This window comes from Setaria viridis, chromosome 3 (assembly GCF_005286985.2).
Source record: "Setaria viridis chromosome 3, Setaria_viridis_v4.0, whole genome shotgun sequence".
Taxonomy (NCBI): Eukaryota; Viridiplantae; Streptophyta; class Magnoliopsida; order Poales; family Poaceae; genus Setaria; species Setaria viridis.
Window position 1 is genome coordinate 42,412,236 of NC_048265.2, and position 23,217 is coordinate 42,435,452.

Genomic DNA, 23,217 nt, shown 5'->3' on the forward strand with positions numbered 1-23,217 from the left:
ATGGGAACTAGGGGCTAATCTTCCGTCAGGTAAGGATAACTCTCGATTTGGTGGAGTAGCAACACATGCACTCAATCCGGCTTCCAATCAGTAAGATCCAAACCCCGCAATCGAAGCACCACTTCTCCTCTGGTTATCAACTGTGCGCAGCTCGGTTGACCTCGCCACGAAGGCTAATCCATGTATGCGAATTGAAGAACACAAGCAAGAACAAGGTAGATGCAATCTGAATATTGCTAATAATACGAAGCACACGAGTTGGGGTCTCACAAACCTACAAACGGCGAAACTGTTCAAAGACAGATTAATCTAAGCAAAATCTGAGTGTCTAGGGTGGCGGCTATTGAGTTTTATACATCCAAGAGGTGGAGGCTAAGGGGGAGGACGACCTAGGGCACCCTTAGGTGGAGGCTAAGAGGTAATGTGCTCTCTTACCTTAATTTTTCTGGCGCATTGGTTTCATATATGAGAGATGTTCCATATTCACTGATTATATGCCTTTCTAAGGTCTTGATCAGAATTTCTTTCTTTACTAAGTTCCTATGGAATGCGCATAATAGTATCTTCCTATGGTCCAGCATTAGGCCATGAACTAGTTAATGTTCATCTATTTTTAGAAAGGTGTTCTGTAAAATGACTACTCTAAGTTTCCTCATATGATACTGAACAGTAGGCATGTAACACTTCAAAAGGATGCTTTGCTTATGCCATTGTGTGCTATAAGGTCGCCGGATTTAATTACATTACTATTCACCAATAGTGATCATTTTTTTATAAAGAAAATGACAGTGATTCTTGAAACTTTTAAACTGATGGTGATTACTGTGACAAATAACATTTATGTTTCTTCTTGAGAGTGATATCTGTATGTTTTTTTCTCTCTTTCTTCTAAGAGTGATATTTTTTTTGGATTATTAATTTGTGTCGAATGGCAAAGTCTCTTACTAAGTATCTCTTTTTTATCTGAGTTAAATCCATCCAGTTTGTATGCAGGAACTGATGTTGTAGATCCTTTTTATTCTGTTTGACTTTCCAGAGCACACGCATTCTCTACAAGCAGGTGAGAAAATCTGGCGCAGAAAAACTCCACCAGAAATTTTTTTTGTAATTCTTACAAAATAATGTACCTTAATAGAAGATAGCAATTTTCTTGACCATTCCCTTTTTTTAAGATGGTTTGCTGGAAACATGTTATCATGAAGATAGTTCTCTGTCTACACATGTAGACTTGCCACGTAAAGGAGCATATGCTTCAAGAAGTTTTATCCAGCATTTTGTTATCCAATATTAGCTCATGAGATTGAACTATTGGAGAGATTGGATTAGAGTAAATGAGAGGCATACAGGAGGTTGATCAGCTAGCAAGGGATTCCTTATCTGATCCATCAAGATACACTGTGTATAATTTTTTCCTTCTTTCATTATTTTACTTTATAGTTATGCAAATGTTTGAGCCCATGGTTGCCTACTTTCCACTTATTGCCTACTTTCTGATTATATATCAAGTATAACATATGCCGATGTTCATGCAAATGTAACACTAGGACGATGTTAGGACGATGTTGAAATGTTCTTGGGCTATCAAGAATTCAGGATAAATCATATTCAACACTTAACTACAGATGCAGTGGAATTCATTTATGGACAAATCAATACCTGATCCACTAACAGATGTTCTTCTTCATGGCATCCTTGGGAGCAGGAAAAACTGGGGTAAATGAGCAGTGCTCAATATTTGCCTGAAATTTGACTTAATCTTGTATTGGAGCATTTCACATTTTGTTACGAGTTTGCAATTGAACAACAAACCTTGATGTCTTCATTTTTGTCAAATAGAACAAGACATGTCCCTTGTTTGAAAATAAACTGCACATATGTCAAATATGCTTGCGCAATATCTGTATATTCATTTTGTATTGCAAATCTAGCTTTATGCATTTGTGGACTGGCTGGATTCCAAGTGTCTGGTGACTTGCCTAATTCTTCACATCATCTTACACACATCTGAATCATATAATAAAATGCAGATTTCATGTTACTATGATTTAATATTAATCATCAGTATGCAAAGTGATTTACACCTATTTTAAAACTTCTATGCTATACTTACTGTTATCTGTTATTTCCCAGTTGTTCACAACTTTTTAACTCCCTTATCTTTTTCTTTATCTAAATCCAACAGATGCAGCTCAGGCTAACCGCTCAGGTTTTGGTTGGTCACAGCTTTGGTGGAAAATGTTTTTATCTTTTTATGTCTTTAACTCATACTACATGAACATAATTTAAACGTGTCTTGTTACTCATAACTTCACAAGTGTCCTTTACATGGGCCCTGAGTATGGTAGAACAAGCTGCAAAACTACTTGCACCTCCTGCTAGAGTGAGCAATACTTCTTACCCTCTGAGCAATACAAGTTTTTTGCAAGCATACCATTTTTAGAGTATTAATTTATGATAATTTTGTTAGACAGGTGATAACATCTATGGTACGGATTCTGCTGATGTGGCCAAGTCTATGATGCCTTAATTGCTTCAGCCGTTGACATGAAACTTCCTTGGGCTGCTGTGATCGGGAACCATGACTAAGGGGGTACACTGTCGCAGGAGGGTGACCGTACAAAGCGTGCCGAGAATTGTGTCGCAACATTCTACATAAAAATTCAATAGCAATGGTGAACCCTTTTTATAACTCAATGGATAACTCCCCCATGAAGTTCGATTTGTTTTCTTGTGCATAGGGATGAATATGAGATGTCATATATGCTTCATCTATAAAGTAAGATCTATTGGTGTGTGATATATATATTTTGGACCGCCATATATCAGTAACATAATGAAGTGTAATTAAAATTATATACTGAATTTTTTTGTTTCCAATAAGATAGAATGTGAATGCCCGTAGCAACGCACGGGAACGATCTTAGTTGAGTTTAAATAACAGAAATGAGTATTTGTAGTTTGTACAACTTCAAGGGTATTTCGTTCAATACCCACAAAAATCTCATTATATATCTATACATAAAAATAGTAACAACACCTATAAATAAAAGCAGTAATAATATGCGGCTGTCGAAACAACACCAGATGCATTCATGCATGGATTTTCTGTGAGACTCCTAGCGAGCTGAAATGTTGAGGTCCTGCCTTTTCTCATTTGTGTGGTTCTGCAAACGGTTTTGCGTCTTCTTTTCGTATTAAACATGTGAAAATAACTAAAATACTGATGAGAATGGATGGGCGGCTCCCTAAAGAACATAACAAACAATTTCATTGAACACTTGATCACAATAACAAGCCATTACACCTATATCGGTCGAACCACCACTGCAGTGAACGCAATACGGTAACTACTGTACCACTTGTACTCTACGATACCACACATACATCGTGCATGCCGGCGTGGTGGTACACCATAGTGTGGCGAGAGGTTCCATGGGCTCATGGCCATTTTGGCTCGCTCCAATATCTCGCAACAGCATTTTCTAGTTGTAGTGGTAGTGGTTTCACTGAACGATATGTGTGTGCGACCGTGTGAGTTGTTTTGGCGAAAATAAAATTCATGGCGGCAGGTGGAAGATGAATCCTAAATAGGGTGTCTACCCTCGCAAGTACACCTTCCGTTTTGTAAGTCGTTTTAGCTTTTCTAGTATAGTCTTTGCTATGCATCTAAATATAATGTATGTCTAGATGCATAATAATATTTATGAATTTAAAAAAACCAAAACGACTTACAATTTGAAACGGAGGGAGCATTAGCAATGCAATCATGCGTTTGAAATGGCCGAGATGGATGCGTTCGGCACCGATCTGGTGAGGCCAGCTGCTTCCCCAATGCTCGCTCACGAAGAAGACCATAGTCGATGGACAAGGTGGTGGTTGGTGGTGTGATCGAGCTGGGCCGGTCCTACCGTGTAAGTCTCTCTCCCCCCCTCTCTCTCTAAACCGTATTCCTTCTCTATACACTCTTTGCTTAGACTAACAAGCTACCTGCTCCTAGGTCGATCTGTCATCAGTGAAAAAAGAAGCAACTGTGCTTTACGGCATAGTGGTGCATCAGGCTGTGACGAGGTTATGCGCTCATCTCCATTTTGGATCGCTCCAATGTCTCACCGCAGCATTGCCAAGTCACAAGAGTAGTTTCGCGGAACAACAACACACGCGTGTTCATAGCCCACATATAGCCACATAAGTGTGTGAGTTCTTTATTTGGCAGAAACAGAATAATGCACGGCGGCAGGTGAAAAGGTGACCTGCAGATTTATAGGGTGTCTACGCTCGAAGCAGGTTTGCAATGGCCGGAACGGCTCTGTTCACACAGCTGCTGGCTCACACAGCGCTCACGAAGAAGACGAGGCGAGACGAGGTTGGTCGGTGACTGTGTGTGATCGAGCCGGGCCGGCGCTAGCGTGCAATCGTGTGATCTCAACTACCAGGCCCAAGTGCACTACTGGACCTTCTCTCTCGAAAAAAAAAGGCGAACTACTGGACTGATTACGCGGCCCATCTCGTCCTCTTTGCCTCTGACTTTGTGGCCCACGCCCTTGGAATTTAATGAGGCGTTGCTCCTCGCGTGACATGGCAGGCAGCCATACCGGTCAGTGTTGCATTGCATCGCGCAGCTCGCAGGCTTGCAGTTGCAGGGTAGCCTCGAGCAGCGGGCCTGCAGGGTCCAGGAATCGAGTGAACAAATAGCGGCGCTGCATGTTTCCCACCCAACTGGATTTTTTTGGTTGGAGGAACCTGCTTGGTTGCACATCAAAAACTCTGCTATATCCTAATGCCAAGGCATAAAATTTGCCAAAAAATTTTAAAAGGCAAAGACATTTGGCTTTGGTAAAGTCAAGCTGAGGTCCATTTAGATCGTCCAGCTCATTATACTAAGTTGCAATAGTTGGGGAGTTATCTTATAGCCTTTTTATATATGTTGGGTAATTGGATATTTGAAAATTGGATTAATTATAAGCTGGCCATAGATTAGGTTGTTTAGCAGCTCTAAAACTATGATCCTTCACCACGATGTGGCTACCTTGTTAAACACTTGGAATTCGAACCCATTCATTCTCTTTTCCCCCCTTCTGCTCCACCATGAGGTGCCTGTGCGGCTGTGCCTCAGTGCATCAGTGCATGTATCGCAGGCCCAGGCGCCCAGCAAAGACTGACCTGACCTTTCTGAGACATGGGAGATCGATCCCTGTCAACTGCAAAAGGTCCATACATGGGGTGGGGCCCGCCTGCCCTGTCCTCCCGCTTAGCAGTTGGGGGGCCCACCGCCCAGAAAGCTCCAGCCGGGTTTGCACTTGCCCCAACCCCCGAGAGCCTACCCCAAAGCTGGTGCTCGTGGAAATGAGGAGGATGCTCTCTGGTCTGGTATGACCATATGGTAGGGGACAACGAACCGAGACGGAGAAAGTGCCGGCTGCTGGCTCCAGCAGCTGAGCTGAGCAGAGCAGAGCAGGAGGCAGCGTCAGGCCAAGAACTCAAAACTGCTGAGACGGTCAGGGGTTGCAAGTGTATTAGTGCGTGTGGTGTTCGTTGGAGGTTCCAGGTATACACTGTTTCTTGATCTCAATCTCAATCTCAATCTCAATCTTAGCTCGAAGAAAGTAAAATCTCTCCCAGATGCTTCACATTGGTGGAGGGATTACACTCAAAATTGTCATATATCGTAAGCATGCGCATCAAACATTGCTAATCATCTTATCTCTGTCTCGGTTCCTGAACGAGATGCAAGATGTAAATGTGTAATACAAACTCGCATAACACAAAATTAGCAATCTTTTTTTCTCTTGGCCTACCACAATGCAGCACCCTCTATTTGCATTGCTTTTTGAAATTTCTAGGGGAAAAAATCACCTATACATTCAATACAACTAAAAAGATCACGGCAAGTTTAGTTGCAAAAAATCTTTTACTAAATAAATGACTAATTTCTTTTAAGTTGTAACATCAACTCTGTCTGACTTGTGGGGCATCTTTGCAGTTTGCAATGCGGGCCAAGTTTTGACTGTCAAATTCACATGGGTTTCAATTGGAAATACTATACAAATAAAAAAAAATATTTGCATACAAGAGATGACCTGCCAAGCACCTTGGCCAGGAAAAGAGAAAATAAACAAGATTGACGAGCTCCAAAGAATAGAAAAAGCCAAGGAGCCCGAAAGCCATGGAGGCGGATCTCGCCTCCTCCCTCCCCTAGTCGACCCCGACGGCCCCTCCCGGCACATTGTCCTAGCATGCTCGCCGGAGGAATCACGCGGAGGCATCGGCGGCGGTGAGGCATCGGCATCGGCAGCAGCGAAAGCCAGCGATGGCGGCGGCGGCGGCGGAGTGGGACAGCGGGAGCGAGGCGGCCCCCACCGGCGAGTGGCCGCCGGCCACCGCGTCCCCGGTAAAGGGGAAGGCGGCGCTGCCGGAGGAGTCGGATGCCGGCGCCTCCGCGTCGGGCTCGTCGGAGGCCAAGGTCGACGACGGCAACATCCAGGAGGCCGAGTCGTCGCTCCGCGAGGGCCTCTCCCTCAACTACGAGGTCTGTGGAATCTTCCTGCCCCTGCCGCTCGTTCTTGGCTTGATCTGGGAAGGGGAATCGAGTTCTATGGAGCGTGGTTTGGGCGAAATGGGATGGGAAGATCGAATCTTTTTGGTCAATGAGAGCCTCTGCGACGTTCTTTGCTGCATTTGGGGGAAGATCGGGATGTGGAGAAGGATCCCGATTTCGCATCTCGTGCTCTTCTGCTAAACTAAACGTTCTGACTAAAATGGCGTTCTTCCTTTCGATCTTTCATTTCATCTTGAGGTGGCTGCTTGTGGGAGATAGATGTTCTTTTCATGAATGTAAGGGTTGTACTGTCCCTTTCATGGGAATTTTGGTCAGAACATCGTGTCCGTTGGTCTAATTGAGCAGCATTTGAGATGGGGTTAATCAATGTTTAGCTGGAAAAATCGGACCCTTTCGGGACGATGTATGGATTTGATCTATGATGGAAATCATGATTCTGAAGGCCCAAAATTTTAAGTTTTCTGTGTTCATAGTAAAAAATAGTTAGAATTCTAGTCTATTACAGGCGAGTCTGTAAATGATCTTGCTTTTAGTTGACTTATGTGCCCGGTTGTGTAAAATGCCTGAATTATTATTCAATTCCGTCAGTGGTCTGTAGTTTCATTGCGTGAATTGGTGGCACATGATGTAACAGTATGATTATGGTTCAACGATTGAGTTTTGATATGTGAAGTTGGCAGCTTAAGATATTACATTGGTGGATGATGGTGTAGCTATAAGATTATGCTTCAGTCAGTTGGTTGCGGTATTATTAGGTGAATTTGGGAGGTGGTGAGCCGTTCTAGAATTAGAAAAGAACTTGTGCCATTTTTAGTGGAGTTTAAATCAGGCAGTAAAGTGGACCATTTGTTTAATTAGAAACAAGTTACATTATCTACTTATGAGAATTGAATGTGGAGGATCATTGTTTGGCCCCGTTTGGGCAGCATTTCTCGCGGCGGCAGCAGGGATATGCAGACGCTTCACGTCAGTGCTGCATCCCCCAAAAGTGCTAGCAGCTCGCGTCAGCTTTCGTACTGGAAAACGCGAAAGCGAGACGTAGGCCGACGCGCGCTTCTTGGTGGAGCGATTCTGGTGGCCGTGCTGTAGGGAAACTCTGTCCCGAACAGGGCCTTTGTTTAGTTTGATGGTGGCATGTTCTTATGTTAGTGCTTGCTGTGGCAACTGACGGAAGGATTACCATAATACAAACTTCAAGTGTGCTTGCTGGATTCTCATTTTGTGACTATTAAGGCAGAACTTCAAAGCATCATCAGACAATCTTCCTCACCATTTAGTTCAAATCGGCATTGCCTTTTCTTGCTTGGTGTTTGTTGTGGTGACAAGATCTTCCCTTTTGTTTCTTTTTTTTCCTTTTGCTGTACAATGATAAAACAGCATTTAAATATGTATTTATGTCTATAGTTTGAATTGGAAAGGATCAGGTACCATGTATTTTTCACTTGCCAACCTGCAAGGAATGCAGTTGGATTTGTATCTTTAGCAAACATAAGATCCTGACATAGTTGTAGGACATCGTCAATGTAGTTAGCAGCTAGAGTTCAGAATCTTTAGTTAGATATAAAGTTGACTCCAGTGATTGACAATATTATTGCTTTCCTGTGTTAGATGGTGTTAAAACGCTGGAAGTGAGTAGTTGCAGATATTTCATTCCTAAAACTTCGGTGGCAATATTGCGCATTGTATATGATATTAGCTAAAGTTGTTTGATTATGATTTGTGATTACGGATTCATACTGAACATCCCTAGTCTTCACTGGTTGAAATCGTGCATCCAATCTATTCTCTTTTTTTTTTGGAAGGAAAACTGTGGGGAAGTCCCCTATAGCGCTTCGAAATTTTTAAATATATAAAAGAGGAGAAACAAACATATGTACAGGTCTTAATAAAATTTTACGACTAGAATCTACTTTCCTATATTTATATTGATTAACATTTGATCAGTAGTCTCCATTGCAGAATCATCTATTCTTGATATGCTATACTTATGTATATTGTTGCTAATTGTGGGTTTACGCTTTGAATATTAGGAAGCAAGAGCTCTCCTTGGGAGACTGGAATATCAGAGAGGCAATGTAGAAGCTGCTCTGCGAGTATTTGATGGAATAGACCTTCAAGCTGCTATTCAGCGCTTCCAACCATCAGTTTCTGAAAAACCACTCTCGAAGCGAAGTAATAAATTACGATCAGATTCATCAAATTCAGGATCACAGCATGCTGCTAGCCTTGTTCTTGAAGCCATTTACTTAAAGTCTATGTCTCTCCAAAAGTTGGGGAAAGCAATGGGTATGAATTTCTTCATGTCACAATTAACTCATTTTTGTTTTTCTTGTCTTGACTTTCTGAAGCAATTTACTTGCAGAGGCTGCTAAACAGTGTAAAAGTGTTCTTGATGCTGTTGAAAGCATCTTCCAATGTGGCATACCTGGTGTCATGGTGGAACAAAAATTGCAGGAAACTGTCAGTAAATCTGTTGAACTTCTCCCAGAACTTTGGAAGCAAGCTGGGGCCTATCAAGAAGCACTTGCTTCTTACCGCCGTGCTCTTCTTAGTCAATGGAATCTCGATGATGAATGCTGCACAAGGATTCAGAAGAGATTTGCAGTTTTTTTGTTGTACGGAGGTGTAGAGGCGAGCCCCCCAAGCTTGGCTTCACAAACTGAAGGTTCATTTGTTCCTAGGAATAATTTGGAAGAGGCAATCCTGTTGCTCATGATACTATTGAAGAAGTGGTTCCTTGGAAAGACTCACTGGGATCCCTCCGTAATGGAGCATTTAACATTTGCATTGTCAGTGTGTGGCCAGACATCTGTGCTTGCCAAGCATCTCGAAGAGGTTTTACCAGGAATATACCCTCGAACTGAGAGATGGTATAGTCTAGCTTTGTGCTATTTTGCAGCTTCTCATAATGAAGCTGCATTGAACTTGTTAAAGAGATCTTTAAATAAGAACGAGAGTCCGAATGACATAATGGCCCTTCTGTTGGCTGCAAAGATATGCAGCTCGAGTTATCTTCTTGCTTCTGAGGGTGTAGATTATGCAAGGAGAGCAGTCAAAGATGTCGAATCATCAGATGGGCATTTAAAGAGTGTGGCCCTCCATTTTCTGGGGAGTTGCCTCGCCAAGAAGTCTAGGGTGGCTTCATCAGATCATCAAAGATCTCTCTTGCAGACTGAGGCTTTGAAATCGCTTAATGAGGCATTTTCTCTTGACCGTCACAATTCAGAATTAATATATGACATGGGAATTGAGTATGCTGAGCAACGGAACTTGCATGCTGCCTTGAAATGTGCAAAGGAGTTCATTGATGCAACTGGTGGATCCGTCTCTAAAGGTTGGAGGTTGCTATCTTTGGTTCTTTCTGCACAACAAAGGTATTCAGAAGCAGAAGTTGTGACTGATGCGGCATTAGATGAGACTGCAAAGTGGGAACAAGGGCCATTGCTAAGAATAAGGGCTAAATTGAAGGTTGCTCAATCATTGCCCATGGAAGCAGTTGAAGCATATCGTACCCTTCTTGCTCTTGTTCAGGCACAACGAAAGGCTTATGGTTCTATCAAAAATGGTGCAGAGGTTTGTCTTTTCAAATACAAAAGCACTAGCATTTTGATTTCATACAACTCATTTGTTTTTTAATTGATATTTAAGATTGTTTTTGAACCATGTTTGGAATCCTTATTTGCTAGTAAAAGAGGCTTTTGAGGTTCTCAAGAAATAAAACACTACCTTTTCCTCTAGTTTGAACACTGTAGATGGATCTAGATTCTTACACTGAACAATGCAATCCAAAACAATGTCCTTCAAACTGTATTTGTGTTTGTATTAGCTGCTGAAGTGGAATAACATAAATTTTTCATTTTGATGCACCCTGTCTGTAGTCTAATTTCATCGTATTGCATTCCATATACCTTTCCATTTCTTCCTGCTGTCTTACGCTTTGTGGAAACTCTTTCAGGAGGATGAGGACAAAGTGAGCGAATTTGAAGTTTGGCAAGGTCTTGCTAACTTGTACTCTAGTCTTTCCTACTGGAGAGATGCGGAGATTTGCTTACAGAAGGCTAAAGCCCTGAAAACATACTCTGCGACAACCCTTCATGCAGAAGGTGAGAGACTTTGGCCACAATTCGTCTTTCACGAATCATTTCTATGCCTCTGGCTATTGGGGATGTATGAAATTTGAAATACCTCGTACATGTCTTCCTGTTTTTATTTGTACTCATAAATGGATATGAAATAATAATTGATTCACTATATGTTATGTCCAATGTATTTTGAAATTTAATATTCATTTAAGCAAGATATTCTTAAGTCTGGGAAGTTAAAAATATCCCATGTTTGATTCGTCATATATCTGACACCATGATTTCTTGACTTGCCAGGTAACATACATGAGGTGCGTGAGAAGATACAGGACGCATTGGCTGCATACTTCAACGCCCTCTCAACAGAGATAGAGCATGTCCCATCCAAGGTTTCCATCGGCGCCCTCCTAGCTAAAAAAGGGCCCAAGTATCTCCCTGTGGCGAGATGTTTTCTCTCGGATGCCCTAAGACTAGAGCCCACCAACCGAATGGCCTGGTTCTACCTGGGGAAGGTCCACAAGCACGATGGCAGGCTAGTTGACGCCGCCGATTGCTTCCAGGCAGCATCGATGCTCGAGGACTCGGACCCTGTAGAAAGTTTCAGGTCACTCTGATGGGTCATCTACAGCAAGATGAGGTTTCCTTTTTTGCCGGCTAATTTTTCCTGCTTTGACTTTTTCTTTCTCGGTACATAGCTGGGCAGAAACCGGATGCCAGCTATCTGTAACTTGTATCTGTAGTTGCCGGTGTGTTTGTCGGGGACCGACAAATGCTGTAATTGGTTGCTAACTGGTACTATATACAAATTGCTTTGCCTGATGGCTACATCAGGCTGGCACTGCGGCAATGGAAACAAACCATGTGATGATATGACCCATCGCTACAAATATCACATAATATGATTATAACGAGTCATCAGCTAACTTCAAAACAATATTGCTGATATTACAGTATCTATAATTCTATTTTCTATTTTGTTCTTTCCTGAGGTCGCCTGACTTGACCTGACGGTAGCCATTCTTTTCAAATAACTTTTTGATGTTGGTTCTTATGTCAAGATCAACACTAGTGTGGAGCTTTTGACATTAACCAAAAAAGGTTCGGGCCAAATTGATGGTGTTCTTTTGACGGAATAGAACATGAGATGCTTGTGTGGTCTGAAGCGTTGCAATCTTTTCCGGCGGAGCTCGTGGGTACATGGTACAGAGCGCTGGGGACCTCCAGAAGGCAGAACAGAAGCTGACTGAACTACCGAAGAGCCTGGACCAGCTCTTAAGTTTCCTGAACAGATCAGGTCCAGGCTCCATGTAGCTCCATGGAGGTTATTGCCGCAGTGATTTGAAAATGGAGCTACATAGAGGTAACGTTAATATTGTTTTTTTTACTACACTTCCATTTTCTATGGTTATTCTCCGACCACGAAAACATTCACCAGTTGCGTAGGAATGTTTTGAATTTCGCATGGTTTGCCTTCCTGATTTCTGCGAAGAAGAGTTTTGCAATGTACCAAAAAAAAAAGTTACTGATTCAGATTTATGAAAGACAGACATCAACTGAGGACCATAAAATGTTATTTACATCAATTAAATATTAGCTTATTTCCATGCTCCTGCTTCTGCACTTCTTGAACATTACGTAAAGTTTATTAAAAAATTGGGAGCAATTTCATGCCAAGTAGCATATCTGGAGGACTGGACAATGCATACTTCATCTGTAGTATAACACTGATAAAAAAACAGCTTTGTACTGTAGCTATTCCCAGGAGAAAAGAAAAATAAAACCTTGGCAACTGCCAAATGAGATGCTTGCTGTGTACACATACATATACTGCATGCTGAATTCATCTGCTTGTGTGGATCTCCTCTTCAGTCATGCTTTCCTCCACCATATTTTCTTCATCCCATGTTCGGACTAAAAGGGTGGGTCTGTTTGGAAGGAGATCAGCTGTGTTCCTGATAGCTTCCTCCAATGCCTTCACTTCGTGAACTGTCGCGCCGCTGCAAATGATCTCGATAATAATATGCTTGAGGGAAGAGAGGTGCTCTATGCCAAAATTGAGACCGCTGCATGCATTGAATGGAACTCGCAGCTTCTCGAGTCTTGGCATGGCTCCCGCTTCAAACATCAGCCCAACCCTATTCCTCCAGCAGGTGAATTGGAACTCCTTCAGACATATGAACATGCTACTGCTCACAACAAGCCTTTCTTTGGGGTCTGCTGCCTTTGATGTTATCCAGAGGCACATCAACGAAGGTAAGTTTCCAAGGATCTCCAGTGTCTCCTCCTGTACTGGATCAACATTGATGTCTAGGTAGGTAAGGCTGCCAAGTGATGCTATCCAAGCTGGAATTCTAGGGAAGTAGTAGTTAGAGCTCATCTGAAACTTCTGGAGGAGATTAGGGGTAGGGAACCAAGAATCCAACAAGAAATCTATGGAATAACCATAATAACTCTGGATGCATAGAGACCGAAGGTTGAGTCTGCCAAGTTTGCGGAGTGATGATAGCAAGTTATCGACAATAACTTTGCTTTCAGGATTCGCATTGACAATGGACCAGCGAAGTCGAAGAATCCTCAGTTCAGTCAGACAGCCCAGCCCCAGCAAAGAGGGCGCCGAGCAGTTTCGGTTGATTTTGATCTCTGAAAGCTCATGGAGAGCACGCAAATTCTCGATTTCTTTAGGTAATTCCAGATCGCAAACACGCAAACATGTTAGATTTTTCAACTGAACAATGCTTTTTGGCAATTTTGTAATTTTTGTCCCTCCTAGATCCAGTGTCCTCAAGTGCTGCAGCTCTCCAAGTTGTTCTGGGAGTGCAGGAATGCTTCTTAGATGGAGTCTCAGGTACTTCAAGTGACAAAGCCTCATTATATGTTCAAAATATTTGTGTTCCATCTCCTCACCATTTTCTATATCGAGTACTCGAAGAACTTGAAACTTCGAAAGAGGAGGCATCTGTTCAGAATATCCAAAGATACTGAGTGATCGACAATGAGAAATGATCGCTGCTGATGGAACCATGGCATGCTCTTGCGAATAATAGTTGAGAGATAGCCTGCGAACCTTACCCTGTAACGATATTTTTTTATTTTTTCCACAGATGAAACTGGCAAAGTTTTCTTCAACAGACTTAGATATAAGGAGATCAAGAATCATATCATGGACTCGGCATGAAGCCACTCGACCATCACAATTGATTTTCATTGGTTGAATCATGCTTCTGTTGATAAGATCGTTAAAATTTTTCTCTCCAATTTCCTCCAAATCTTGTTCACCCTCCATATTAATGAATCCTTCAGCGATCCATCTTTTTACAAGTTGATCCCTTTCAATCTCATAATCTTCCGGAAATATACTTAAATAGAGTAAGCACGTCTTCAAATGGTGGGGTAGATCATCATAGCTAAGTGATAATATCCTTCTCATTTCTTCCACATCAGGATCATTTTCCAGTGTTGAACCAATTGAATTATACACCCTAACCCATTCTTCTTTCGTACTGGCCTTGTTAGCCAATAAAGTAGCTATTGTAACAATGGCCAGTGGTGAACCACAGCATTTTTGCAAGATTTCATTGGAAACTTCTTCCAATTGAGGAGGGCATATATCTTTGGAGCCAAAGGTTCGCTTGAAGAATAGATTCTTAGAGTTATCTGTACTGAGAGGCATTATTTCATAGACATAATCGTGGTGAGGAGAGCAACAAGCCTTGGCTATAGAAACAATACGTGTTGTTGTCATAATTCTGCTTCCACAATTGTTCACATACAAAGCACATTTGATGGTCTTCCATGCTTGAGTACTCCATATATCATCAATAACAACGAAGTACCTACCAAGCGCATATAATCTACGAATTAGGAAGAGCTGCAAGAATAATAAAGTGCCATATCTACTGATGCCAAACTATATGGATGTAATCAGAGAAAGAAAGGAAAATGCCTCTGCACTCAACGAAAAATATTTACAAAGATTCTAAAACAAGTCCAAAGATTGTAAAACAAGCAAGAGCTGACCAGATGATCTTATGTGTTTTTCTCCATTTATGGAGTACAGAAATAACTATCTTCCATAATTGTGTTGTATAAATTCCAAAAAATTGCATGTTTTAGTGTCATAGTTGTAGAAACAACCACATATTTCGGTGAGTAGCAATTAACATGAGGTTGTATGGTCATAAGATATATATATTAGTAAGGATTTGAGGAGGCAAAAACAAGAAGACAACAGATAAAGTCGGACTGAAGCCACACAACATGTGAGGAAGCGAGTCACATGATTAACAGCTTAGCACATATAACCACATCTTTTTTTGCTACAGAAACAAGTAAAAAAGTATGATCTTACTGTAACTGAGTTAAAATTAAATCAAATATACTTGATGGTAAATTTGAACGCCTTCCAAAATCCGAAGGGATATGTTTCTTGAAGCACAAAGCGCCTTACATTATGTATCTTATTAAACTGAAGCAGTGGAAATGAACATAATGGCTTATCTATATGCAACTAGTATATAAAACTAACCTCCTTAGCTACAAATAGAAACGGATATTGATTTAGAGAGGATCTGTTACTAATAATCAAAAGTTACTATTTTGAATCCATTGACATACCTCTTGTTCTTTAGAAATTCTCGGATTGCGTTGATGAAGTTTTCCTCGTCCCACATTTCCATGTTTAAATACTCCTGCTGGCTGACTTGAGAGAGTATGTTTCTTAAGATCTTCTTTACATCAGGCTGCTGTGACAGAGAAACAAAAGCTTGACACTGAAACTGGTTTTCCAGTCTACGGTACACTTCATTTGCAAGCGTGGTTTTACCAAGACCCCCAGGACCCACAACAGATATCACCTTGAGCTGCTGTACTGACACCCCCTCCCCGTCCATTAGCAAATTGACAAGCTCATCTCTTGGCCGTTCAATACCGACAAGCACATCTGGCTCAGCATACAGTGAAGGCAAACGAGGATCGATGGCAGCTGTGGTGCTAGACTGAAAGGCGCGATCATCAAGCTTGTACCTCATGCGGCGCTTGCTAGCATCTTCAACACGTGCCTTGAGCTCCTGGATTTGGCTGCCGATTTGATGGCGAGCCCTCAGCGCCTTAAGCTGTTGAACCACCCTACGGACAAGGCCTGCAGAATCATCCATGCCATTGTGGCCAATGCGATGTATAAAGTCGTCGATACAATCCTCTATGTCGTAAGACATCTCCTGCACTTGTCTCCTCCACTCCTTGGTCTGCAGATCAAGGTCATGGTCCACCTCTGCCAACCTCTGAAGAAGGGCATTCATGCTGCTCAGCTCATCCTTCATAAAGTTCACCTCCCTCTGCACGCCTGTCAGCTTGGTGTACTCTTCCCCGAGCAGAACCATGAGCTTGCCGATGACCTCGGTCATCACCCCCGTCAAGGCGCTCGCCATCTGTTGGAAGTTTGGTGGGTGTAGCGAAATCCAGAAATACCATAGCAAATCAAAAGTCCATGTTGCAGCATGATAAACAAAGAAAGGTAAAAGGAAGGAGCATGTAATTAGTGTTTGTGTGAGCATAACAAGATACGAAAAAGCGATAGATACGGACCCAGGTAACTTGGTAAAACTTTGAAGCACAACACACAAGTGACAAGTATTACAAAAGCAAATGGCCTGAATACTCAAATAGCGCATGATTTAGCACAAAATTCCTCTCGCACCTCCTGTCAAAATGCAACCTATTCAAGATGCACAAGTGACTCCACAGATCACAATTTCTATGGAACCGGTTACTCTTCAGTGTGCAGGGTCAGTAACCTCACCGTGGACAGGACAGGTCACCTAATAGTACAAGAACGAATGCTACTCAAGCAAGCGCAACCACACCAATTGACGCTGAACACTGATCATATGAAAACTTCACAATACGATACATGCCAAGTTGAATAATATGACCGTACGCAAATAGACAGACAAATGCATCGTTGTTGACTTAATTTAAACAAGAGACCACTACGAGGACCATAGAAATGCACAATGCTAGCAGCTTAGCCCCCATGGATTGTGTAGAAATTAGAGTGCTACCAAATAACATCCTTTTGTTTGGGGGGACACAGAGTGCTAGTATCGAGATGCCATAACAATCCTCTGGAACAACCAAAAGATTTCAAACTGCAGGCACAGAGCTATCTAGCTAGCTATACTTCGCAATCCGAATGAAAGGGAACGGCAACCAACCGATAAGATCGGCGAGGGGCGCCGCGCGGGACGAAGCCAAACCGCCGCCCCGGGGAGCTCAGCGCAGCCGCAGCCGCAGCCGCGGGAGAGCCGGCGGCCCCGGAGCGGAGAGCGGGAGTCGCCGGACGGTGGGAGGTCAACGGCCGGCGGATGCGGCGGCGACGAGACTGGTGGAGAGGCGGCTTCCAAATTTGCTCGTGGCCCCGTGGTATGGAGTATGGACTATGGAGAAGTGTGTGTGGGTGTGGCTTGGAAGCGGCGTGACGGAAAAGTCACTGCCGATTTTGCTGACTGATCGCAGTGCCAGATGTCAGCTTGGTATTGAGCTGCTCGACCAGTTGGAAAAGTGTCAAACTTCTCCTCCTGACAGGGATGTAAAAGGTCATCCACCGTACACATAGTATTAGCAAAATGTGTTAATTGGAGTATATGTCATCGCACACGTGTTATCAGCATGTTCTATCACTAACGGAAAAGTGTGTTTCTCTTAAAGGTCGTGCTTTGAAACGTTAAGCACGCTCGTATTTGAGCTTCCATTGCTCGACCCGACCCGGCGTTGCAAAGGTGTTTTAAGGTATTGACACGTTTAAATTTCAAAAGTCAGGACGTGCAGGTCCACACAAAATATACTAAGATAGTGGCTAGTTTTCCATCATAGAAGCCTTATAACATCTTAGGACCTCATGGCATGTTCGTTTCATTGGAATCTGCTGGAATTGGAATTAGTTTCCAAGATCACCATGTTTAGCTCCCTCCGGAATTGGAAACAGTGATTCCTGGTGATTTCATCTTTCCTTCCCCACATTCCGAGCAAAATATCAGGAAAACGATCCCCCCGACTCCTCGCCCCCACTCGCCTCCCCCCGACGCCTCCCGACTCCTCACCCCTATGCCCCCCCCGACTCCGCGCCGCCGCCTCCTCCTCCGGCGCCCCCTTCGCCAGCCCCTCCTCTGCCACCCCCGAATCCGCGCCGCCTCCTCCTCCTCCGGCGCCCCCTCCGTCAGCCTCTCCTCTGCCGCCCTCTCTGCCGCGAAGACTCGTCCTCCGCCGCCTCCGCCGCCCCTCCTCTGCGAAGAAGACGACGTCTACCTCCTCCGCCGCCCCCTCCTCCTCAGGTGCCCCCATCTACCTCGCCGACATCTAGGGTTCGTGCAACATCTCTTCTCCTCTAAAATTCGACAGATCCTCGTTCTCTTTTGAATTCTACAAATCATTGCGTCGTTCTCTTCATTAGGTAGTGCATTGTGGGCTTCGAATAGTATCTTGATAATTTAGGCTTAAATAAGTGATTAGCCATAGTGGTTGAATGACTAGATCTCCTCCTGTGTTAGAATAGCCAGCTGCTACGCTTTGTTCTCCATGTCTCCCGTACCACTTGCTGGAAAAGATTGGATTGCTCGGCTATTATTGGCAATCGTCGAGCTTAATCCCCAATCATGGGCTGATCATCCCATGACAAATAATTCTGGAACATCGTTTCTGCTTTCCTCTAGGATCATGGATGAGAATGGGTAGTGCAAAACTGTGCAGCAAGTAACGTAGCGTCTTCATCTTGGTCCTGCATAAATACAAATGTGTGTGAACTAAAACAAAGCTTACTGACCACTACAGATGCCTTATTTGATCTCTAACAGCAAAAGGTGAAATTATTTGTCTACAGCATGTATATCTTTTTATAACACTACTAATCTCTAACAACAAAATGAAAAGAAACAGGTATAACATTTCAAGCCTGTATTATTTTAAGAAGCAAGAGGTTTACAATTTACAGTGACAGCTAAAATAGACATAGAGGAAGCAAATTTTGATATTTTCATTAAAAATTATTTATGTCCCAATTGTGGGCTTGTGTGGGTCAAATATGCAATTAACACAAAGGAACTTAATAAGTAACAAATTGCAAGTAAAATATGTTCTCTGAGAAGTGCTGCCTTATACACGTATGCATTGAATGGATACCTCATCGAGTAATATCACCATGTACTCCGTGGGCAAAATACGAGCATGGCCAGATCCCTCCATGGCTGTATGAAGACAACATCCTGTGAGCATAACTTCTCGACTCTTCTTCAACATACCATACTGTCCTATGTAGTCATAGTACCTGAAATAAAATTTATGTTGGCACAAGAACTTGTGTAAGTAACACAGGAGGAGAACAAAGTTGTAGGAAACCAGATAATGAAACTGCTTGTTGACTGTGGCATGTTAGTTTAGTTATTTAAGAACTGTAGAGTTTTATTTTCAGTTGTCACAATTCTGATTCCATGTTTTCTCGGTAACAACTATTCGGAACTGTTTTCCTTGAATTAAGTTGTACTTCTTAAGTTCGTACTTCGTAGCAATCCTAAGTTGCTTCTTAAATTATTGTTGTCCGCTTATACTGCTGGCCAAAAGTAATTGGTCTCAGTTCAGTTGGATGGGAGTTTACTGGTTACTGCAGCACGTGGGCCTCATTTCTTTTCCAATGTTGGGTGCTAAGTTAGTTAATTATGAACCTTTTTAATGATAAATTAAAACATTCCTTTTTGCATATGTGCTTTAGATGCCTGACAACAACATAGACTTGGTTAATACAATCATGGAGCAAATGAGAGAGATGCGTAAAAAGAAGAGAAAAAGAGTGGCTGCTTTATTTGTTTCTGATGTCATGAGCATGATTGTCAAGAGACCTAGACATATCGTTGATCCGGATGAAGTGGCTGAGAGAGATGTAGCTACACGCAAACAAATGCTAAGAAATCTGTACCAAGGATCAAATGTCTATTGCTATGATAGTTTGCGCCTAACTAAGAGTATGACCTATGCGCCATCTTACGTGAGAGATGTGGTATGTGTGATAACAAGAACGTGTCGGTAGAAGAAAAGGTAGCAATCTTTTTGCTTGTAGTGGGTCATGGCACTAAGATGAGGATGATTCGTAGCTCATATGGATGGTCGTTTGAGCCAATCTGCCGTCACTTCAATGAGGTGCTTGGAGGTATTCTATCATTATGCCATGAATTTATCAAGCTTCCTGATCCATCAGCTGTAGAACCTGAGGATTCCAAGTGGAAGTGGTTTGAAGATTGCCTTGGAGCATTAGATGGTACACACATTGATGTTTTTGTGCCTTTGGCTGACCAAGGGAGGTATAGGAATAGGAAGCAACAGATTACCACCAATGTTTTGGGGGTTTGTGATCGTCACATGAAATTTGTTTACATCTTAGTGGGATGGGAAGGATCAGCTTCAGATTCACGTGTGCTACGTGATGCAATGTCTCGGGACGATGCATTTGTTATTCCAAGTGGGAAATACTATCTAGTAGATGCCGGATACACCAATGGACCGGGCTTTCTTGCTCCATATCGATCCACTCGCTACCACTTGAATGAGTAGGCTGCTCAAGGGCATAACCCATCCACTGCCAAAGAACTATTCAATTTGTGCCATTCAACTGCTAGAAATGTGATAGAGAGAACATTTGGGCTATTGAAGATGAGGTGGGCTATACTAAGAAGCAACTCATATTTTGACTTACAAAATCAGGTATTCCGTAGTAACCTAGCTTGAAATTCACCTCTGAATGACCCTAGCTAGCATGTAACTCATTTCTACTAAATTCTTGCAGATTAGGATCATTAATGCTTGCTGCATATTGCACAACTTTGTAATTGATAGACAGAGAGATATGGATGATTTACTTATACACCAAGTTGATCAAGTAATATCTTTTGAACCTCATGAAGTTCAAAGTGAAGTGGGTATGATTACCAATGTTCAATCAACAAATGAATGGAGCAATTTTAGGGATACCAAAGCTAACCAAATGTTTGCTGATTACCAAGCAAGACGTGGTCAATGTATGATAAATTCTATCATCAATGCATGCTCAAACTTATGATATTTAGTTTTGCTCCTTAATATTTTACTAATAACCTTTTGTGAACTTTTTTCCTGTAGGATATGGAGAAGGGTAAGAAGTCAGGCTCGGGTAGGGGTTACATTTCTTGGAATGACGACATGGACAAGGCTCTTCTTGACACATTTGTGGAGTACTATAATAAGGGTGACAGATGCCTGAATGGGTAGAAGTCTCATGTCTATACAGCTGCTATCAAGAATGTCTGAGAAAAGTGTAATGTGGATATCTCAAAAGACAACATCATGGCGAGGAACAAGACCTTTGACAAACACTACACTATGATCAATGGTATGCTGGAATCAAGTGGATTTGGTTGGGATTGGAACAAAAATAAAATATCTGTTGATAGCGATTCTGTATGGGAAGAATATGTGGCGGTAAGTTTCAAAAACCACTTATTTACTTAAATTTGTGTTAAGTTCAGAGGTTACTGCAGTAACTGCTTAGTCAAGTTATTATATGCATGTTTAGTATTAAAGGTTACATCCATAGTTTAGACTAGTTTTGATATGGCAGTGTCTGTAAAAAAAATCAGAATATTATCTTTGTACACATTTTAGAGTATTATATGTTATAAATCAGTCACAGTGTTTCTTGTGTGACCTGTCCCAATTGCTTACACAATTGTGATAATTCATAAAATATATCTGTCAGCCTGTCTGGCTATTTCTTAATACTAAACTACATCATATTGGTGATGCAGTCAGGGTTTGTGATATCGATTTGTTGTGCATAATAGTCAGGGCTATGTGATTTGATTGTGTTAAAGAAACAAATGCATGTCTATTTGATTTGGCTCTATTTTTGGAGTGGTGTTTTTTGCTTGCCAACACCCCTGATGAGCTTGCATATGTTTCTTTGCGATACAGTCTCAGTGCCTCGAAGGCTGCATTACTATGTCAGAATCCGTTTCTAACTTGATGGTCATTCTGATCTTTAATTGTTCACATAGAACTGTGAAATCTTGATAATTCAGCCATTAGGAAGCTGCTTTGGACATGTGTATGCACTGACCTGAAAACATCCAGCAGCAAGGGCGTTATTGCGTTGTAACTTTAGCCTGAACTAGTTTGGTTTGTAATCACCTGTACTGTTACAATTGCTGACTGGTGACTTGGTCTATTGAGATTCCTGTGGTGGTACTGTTAGAATTTTGAAAGTTCTGTTGAATTGCTAAAATGTTGCATTGTTGGTTTTCCTAAACCTGTGCTGTTGAATTGCTGACCTTATCTGAATGGTCTCTCTAGTTGTAACTAGACATGTGTAATGTAGATGACAAAATAGACATGCTGACTATGTGGAATGAGAAGTACCTGCCATTAGAAGCTCCTGACATGCTGACTATGATATTTGACTATGCTGAAGTAGATAGCAATTAGAAGATCCTACCATTTGACATGTGGATGTTGCGCTGATTACGACATGTCAGGCCACCCAAAGACACAAAATTAGCTGTTGTTTGACAGTGATAAGCAACTAACCAACCTTGCCTTTATATTTTTTATAACAAGTTCGTGCCAACCTTCAGTAGAAACTGAATTTTGTTAGTATTGCTGTTTGCATTCAGCAATACTAACTGTTTGCATTCAGCAATTCTTTCTTTGCTTCACTAGTAATGCCGGCCTCCTAATACAAGTTGTTTCTGTTACCTGATAGTATCATTACTGCTGGTCCTTCAATTTTTGTGATACACTTGTTTTCTAACCAAGTACAACATTTATTTTCTGTAAAAAACAAAGAAGCTATTGGGTACAGGCACAAGACTGTCTTGTACTGGAATTCCATTAGCTTGGTGTTTTGCAAAGACCATGCTACCGGTGAAGCGGCAAAGATTGCAGCTGAGAGCTCAAAAGACATGAGTAAGGAAGATCTTAGTAACAAAGAGCCCACATCATCGGCAACTTCAGGAAGTTTAAGGAGGCAACGGTCAGGCGACTCTTTTACCTCTATGATGGCTGAAAAAATGGACAAGTTCGTTGAAGCACTAAAGGAGAAAGCCCCTAAAGGCCCAACATCAAAACAAATTTTAAACACACTGAATGAGGTACAAGGATTGGATGAAGACACTTTGTTGGACCTATTTGATATCCTGACCGGTGATGCACGCAAGTACGAGTCTTTGTTGGCGCTTCCGGAGAAGATGAGGAAGAGGTGGCTTCTAAAACAGCTCAACAAGTGAAGAAACTAGTTCATCTATATCAAGTGATGGATAATATCTATTGAACTTGCATTGCCTTGTAATAATATATGGCTTTAACTTGTCATGATTGTAATCTCCTCTGACATGCGTAGCTTCGTTCATGGTGTGTAACTGGGTGCTGGACCAATGGTAAGTTTGAAAAAGAGAGAAGAGTTTGGTTTGCATTAGATATGTTTGATTGCGTGATAAATCTTGAGCGATTCGTCAGATATGTCAGATATGTTTGATTACTTGTGATGTTTGATTGCAAGTAATCAGA

The 23,217-nt window shown here is 42.0% G+C and overlaps 2 protein-coding genes and 1 pseudogene across 3 annotated transcripts; 2 read left to right on the forward strand and 1 right to left on the reverse strand.

Moving 5' to 3' along the window:
• Positions 1-6,090: 6,090 nt before the first annotated feature.
• Positions 6,091-11,508, forward strand: LOC117846830 (protein NPG1). Its single transcript, XM_034727925.2, has 5 exons — positions 6,091-6,526; positions 8,587-8,842; positions 8,919-10,129; positions 10,512-10,659; positions 10,936-11,508. The coding sequence occupies exons 1-5, from the start codon at positions 6,308-6,310 to the stop codon at positions 11,250-11,252; spliced, it is 2,151 nt and encodes a 716-aa protein (XP_034583816.1). The 5' UTR covers positions 6,091-6,307; the 3' UTR covers positions 11,253-11,508.
• Positions 11,509-12,170: 662 nt separating this feature from the next.
• On the reverse strand, positions 12,171-17,075 carry LOC117846829 (disease resistance protein RGA5). 2 transcript variants are annotated; one of them, XM_034727924.2, is made up of 3 exons: positions 16,851-17,075; positions 15,253-16,064; positions 12,171-14,471 (listed from the first exon to the last, which is right to left on the reverse strand). In XM_034727924.2, exons 2-3 carry the CDS (start codon positions 16,062-16,064, stop codon positions 12,479-12,481), a joined length of 2,805 nt encoding a protein of 934 aa, XP_034583815.1. In that variant the 5' UTR covers positions 16,851-17,075; the 3' UTR covers positions 12,171-12,478. The 2 variants fall into 2 exon arrangements, with proteins under 2 accessions (XP_034583815.1, XP_034583814.1); XM_034727923.1 differs by lacking the exon at positions 16,851-17,075 and having other exon boundaries at positions 15,253-16,844.
• A 2,683-nt stretch (positions 17,076-19,758) lies between these two features.
• On the forward strand, positions 19,759-23,155 carry LOC117849297 (uncharacterized; annotated as a pseudogene).
• The last annotated feature ends 62 nt before the right edge of the window (positions 23,156-23,217 follow it).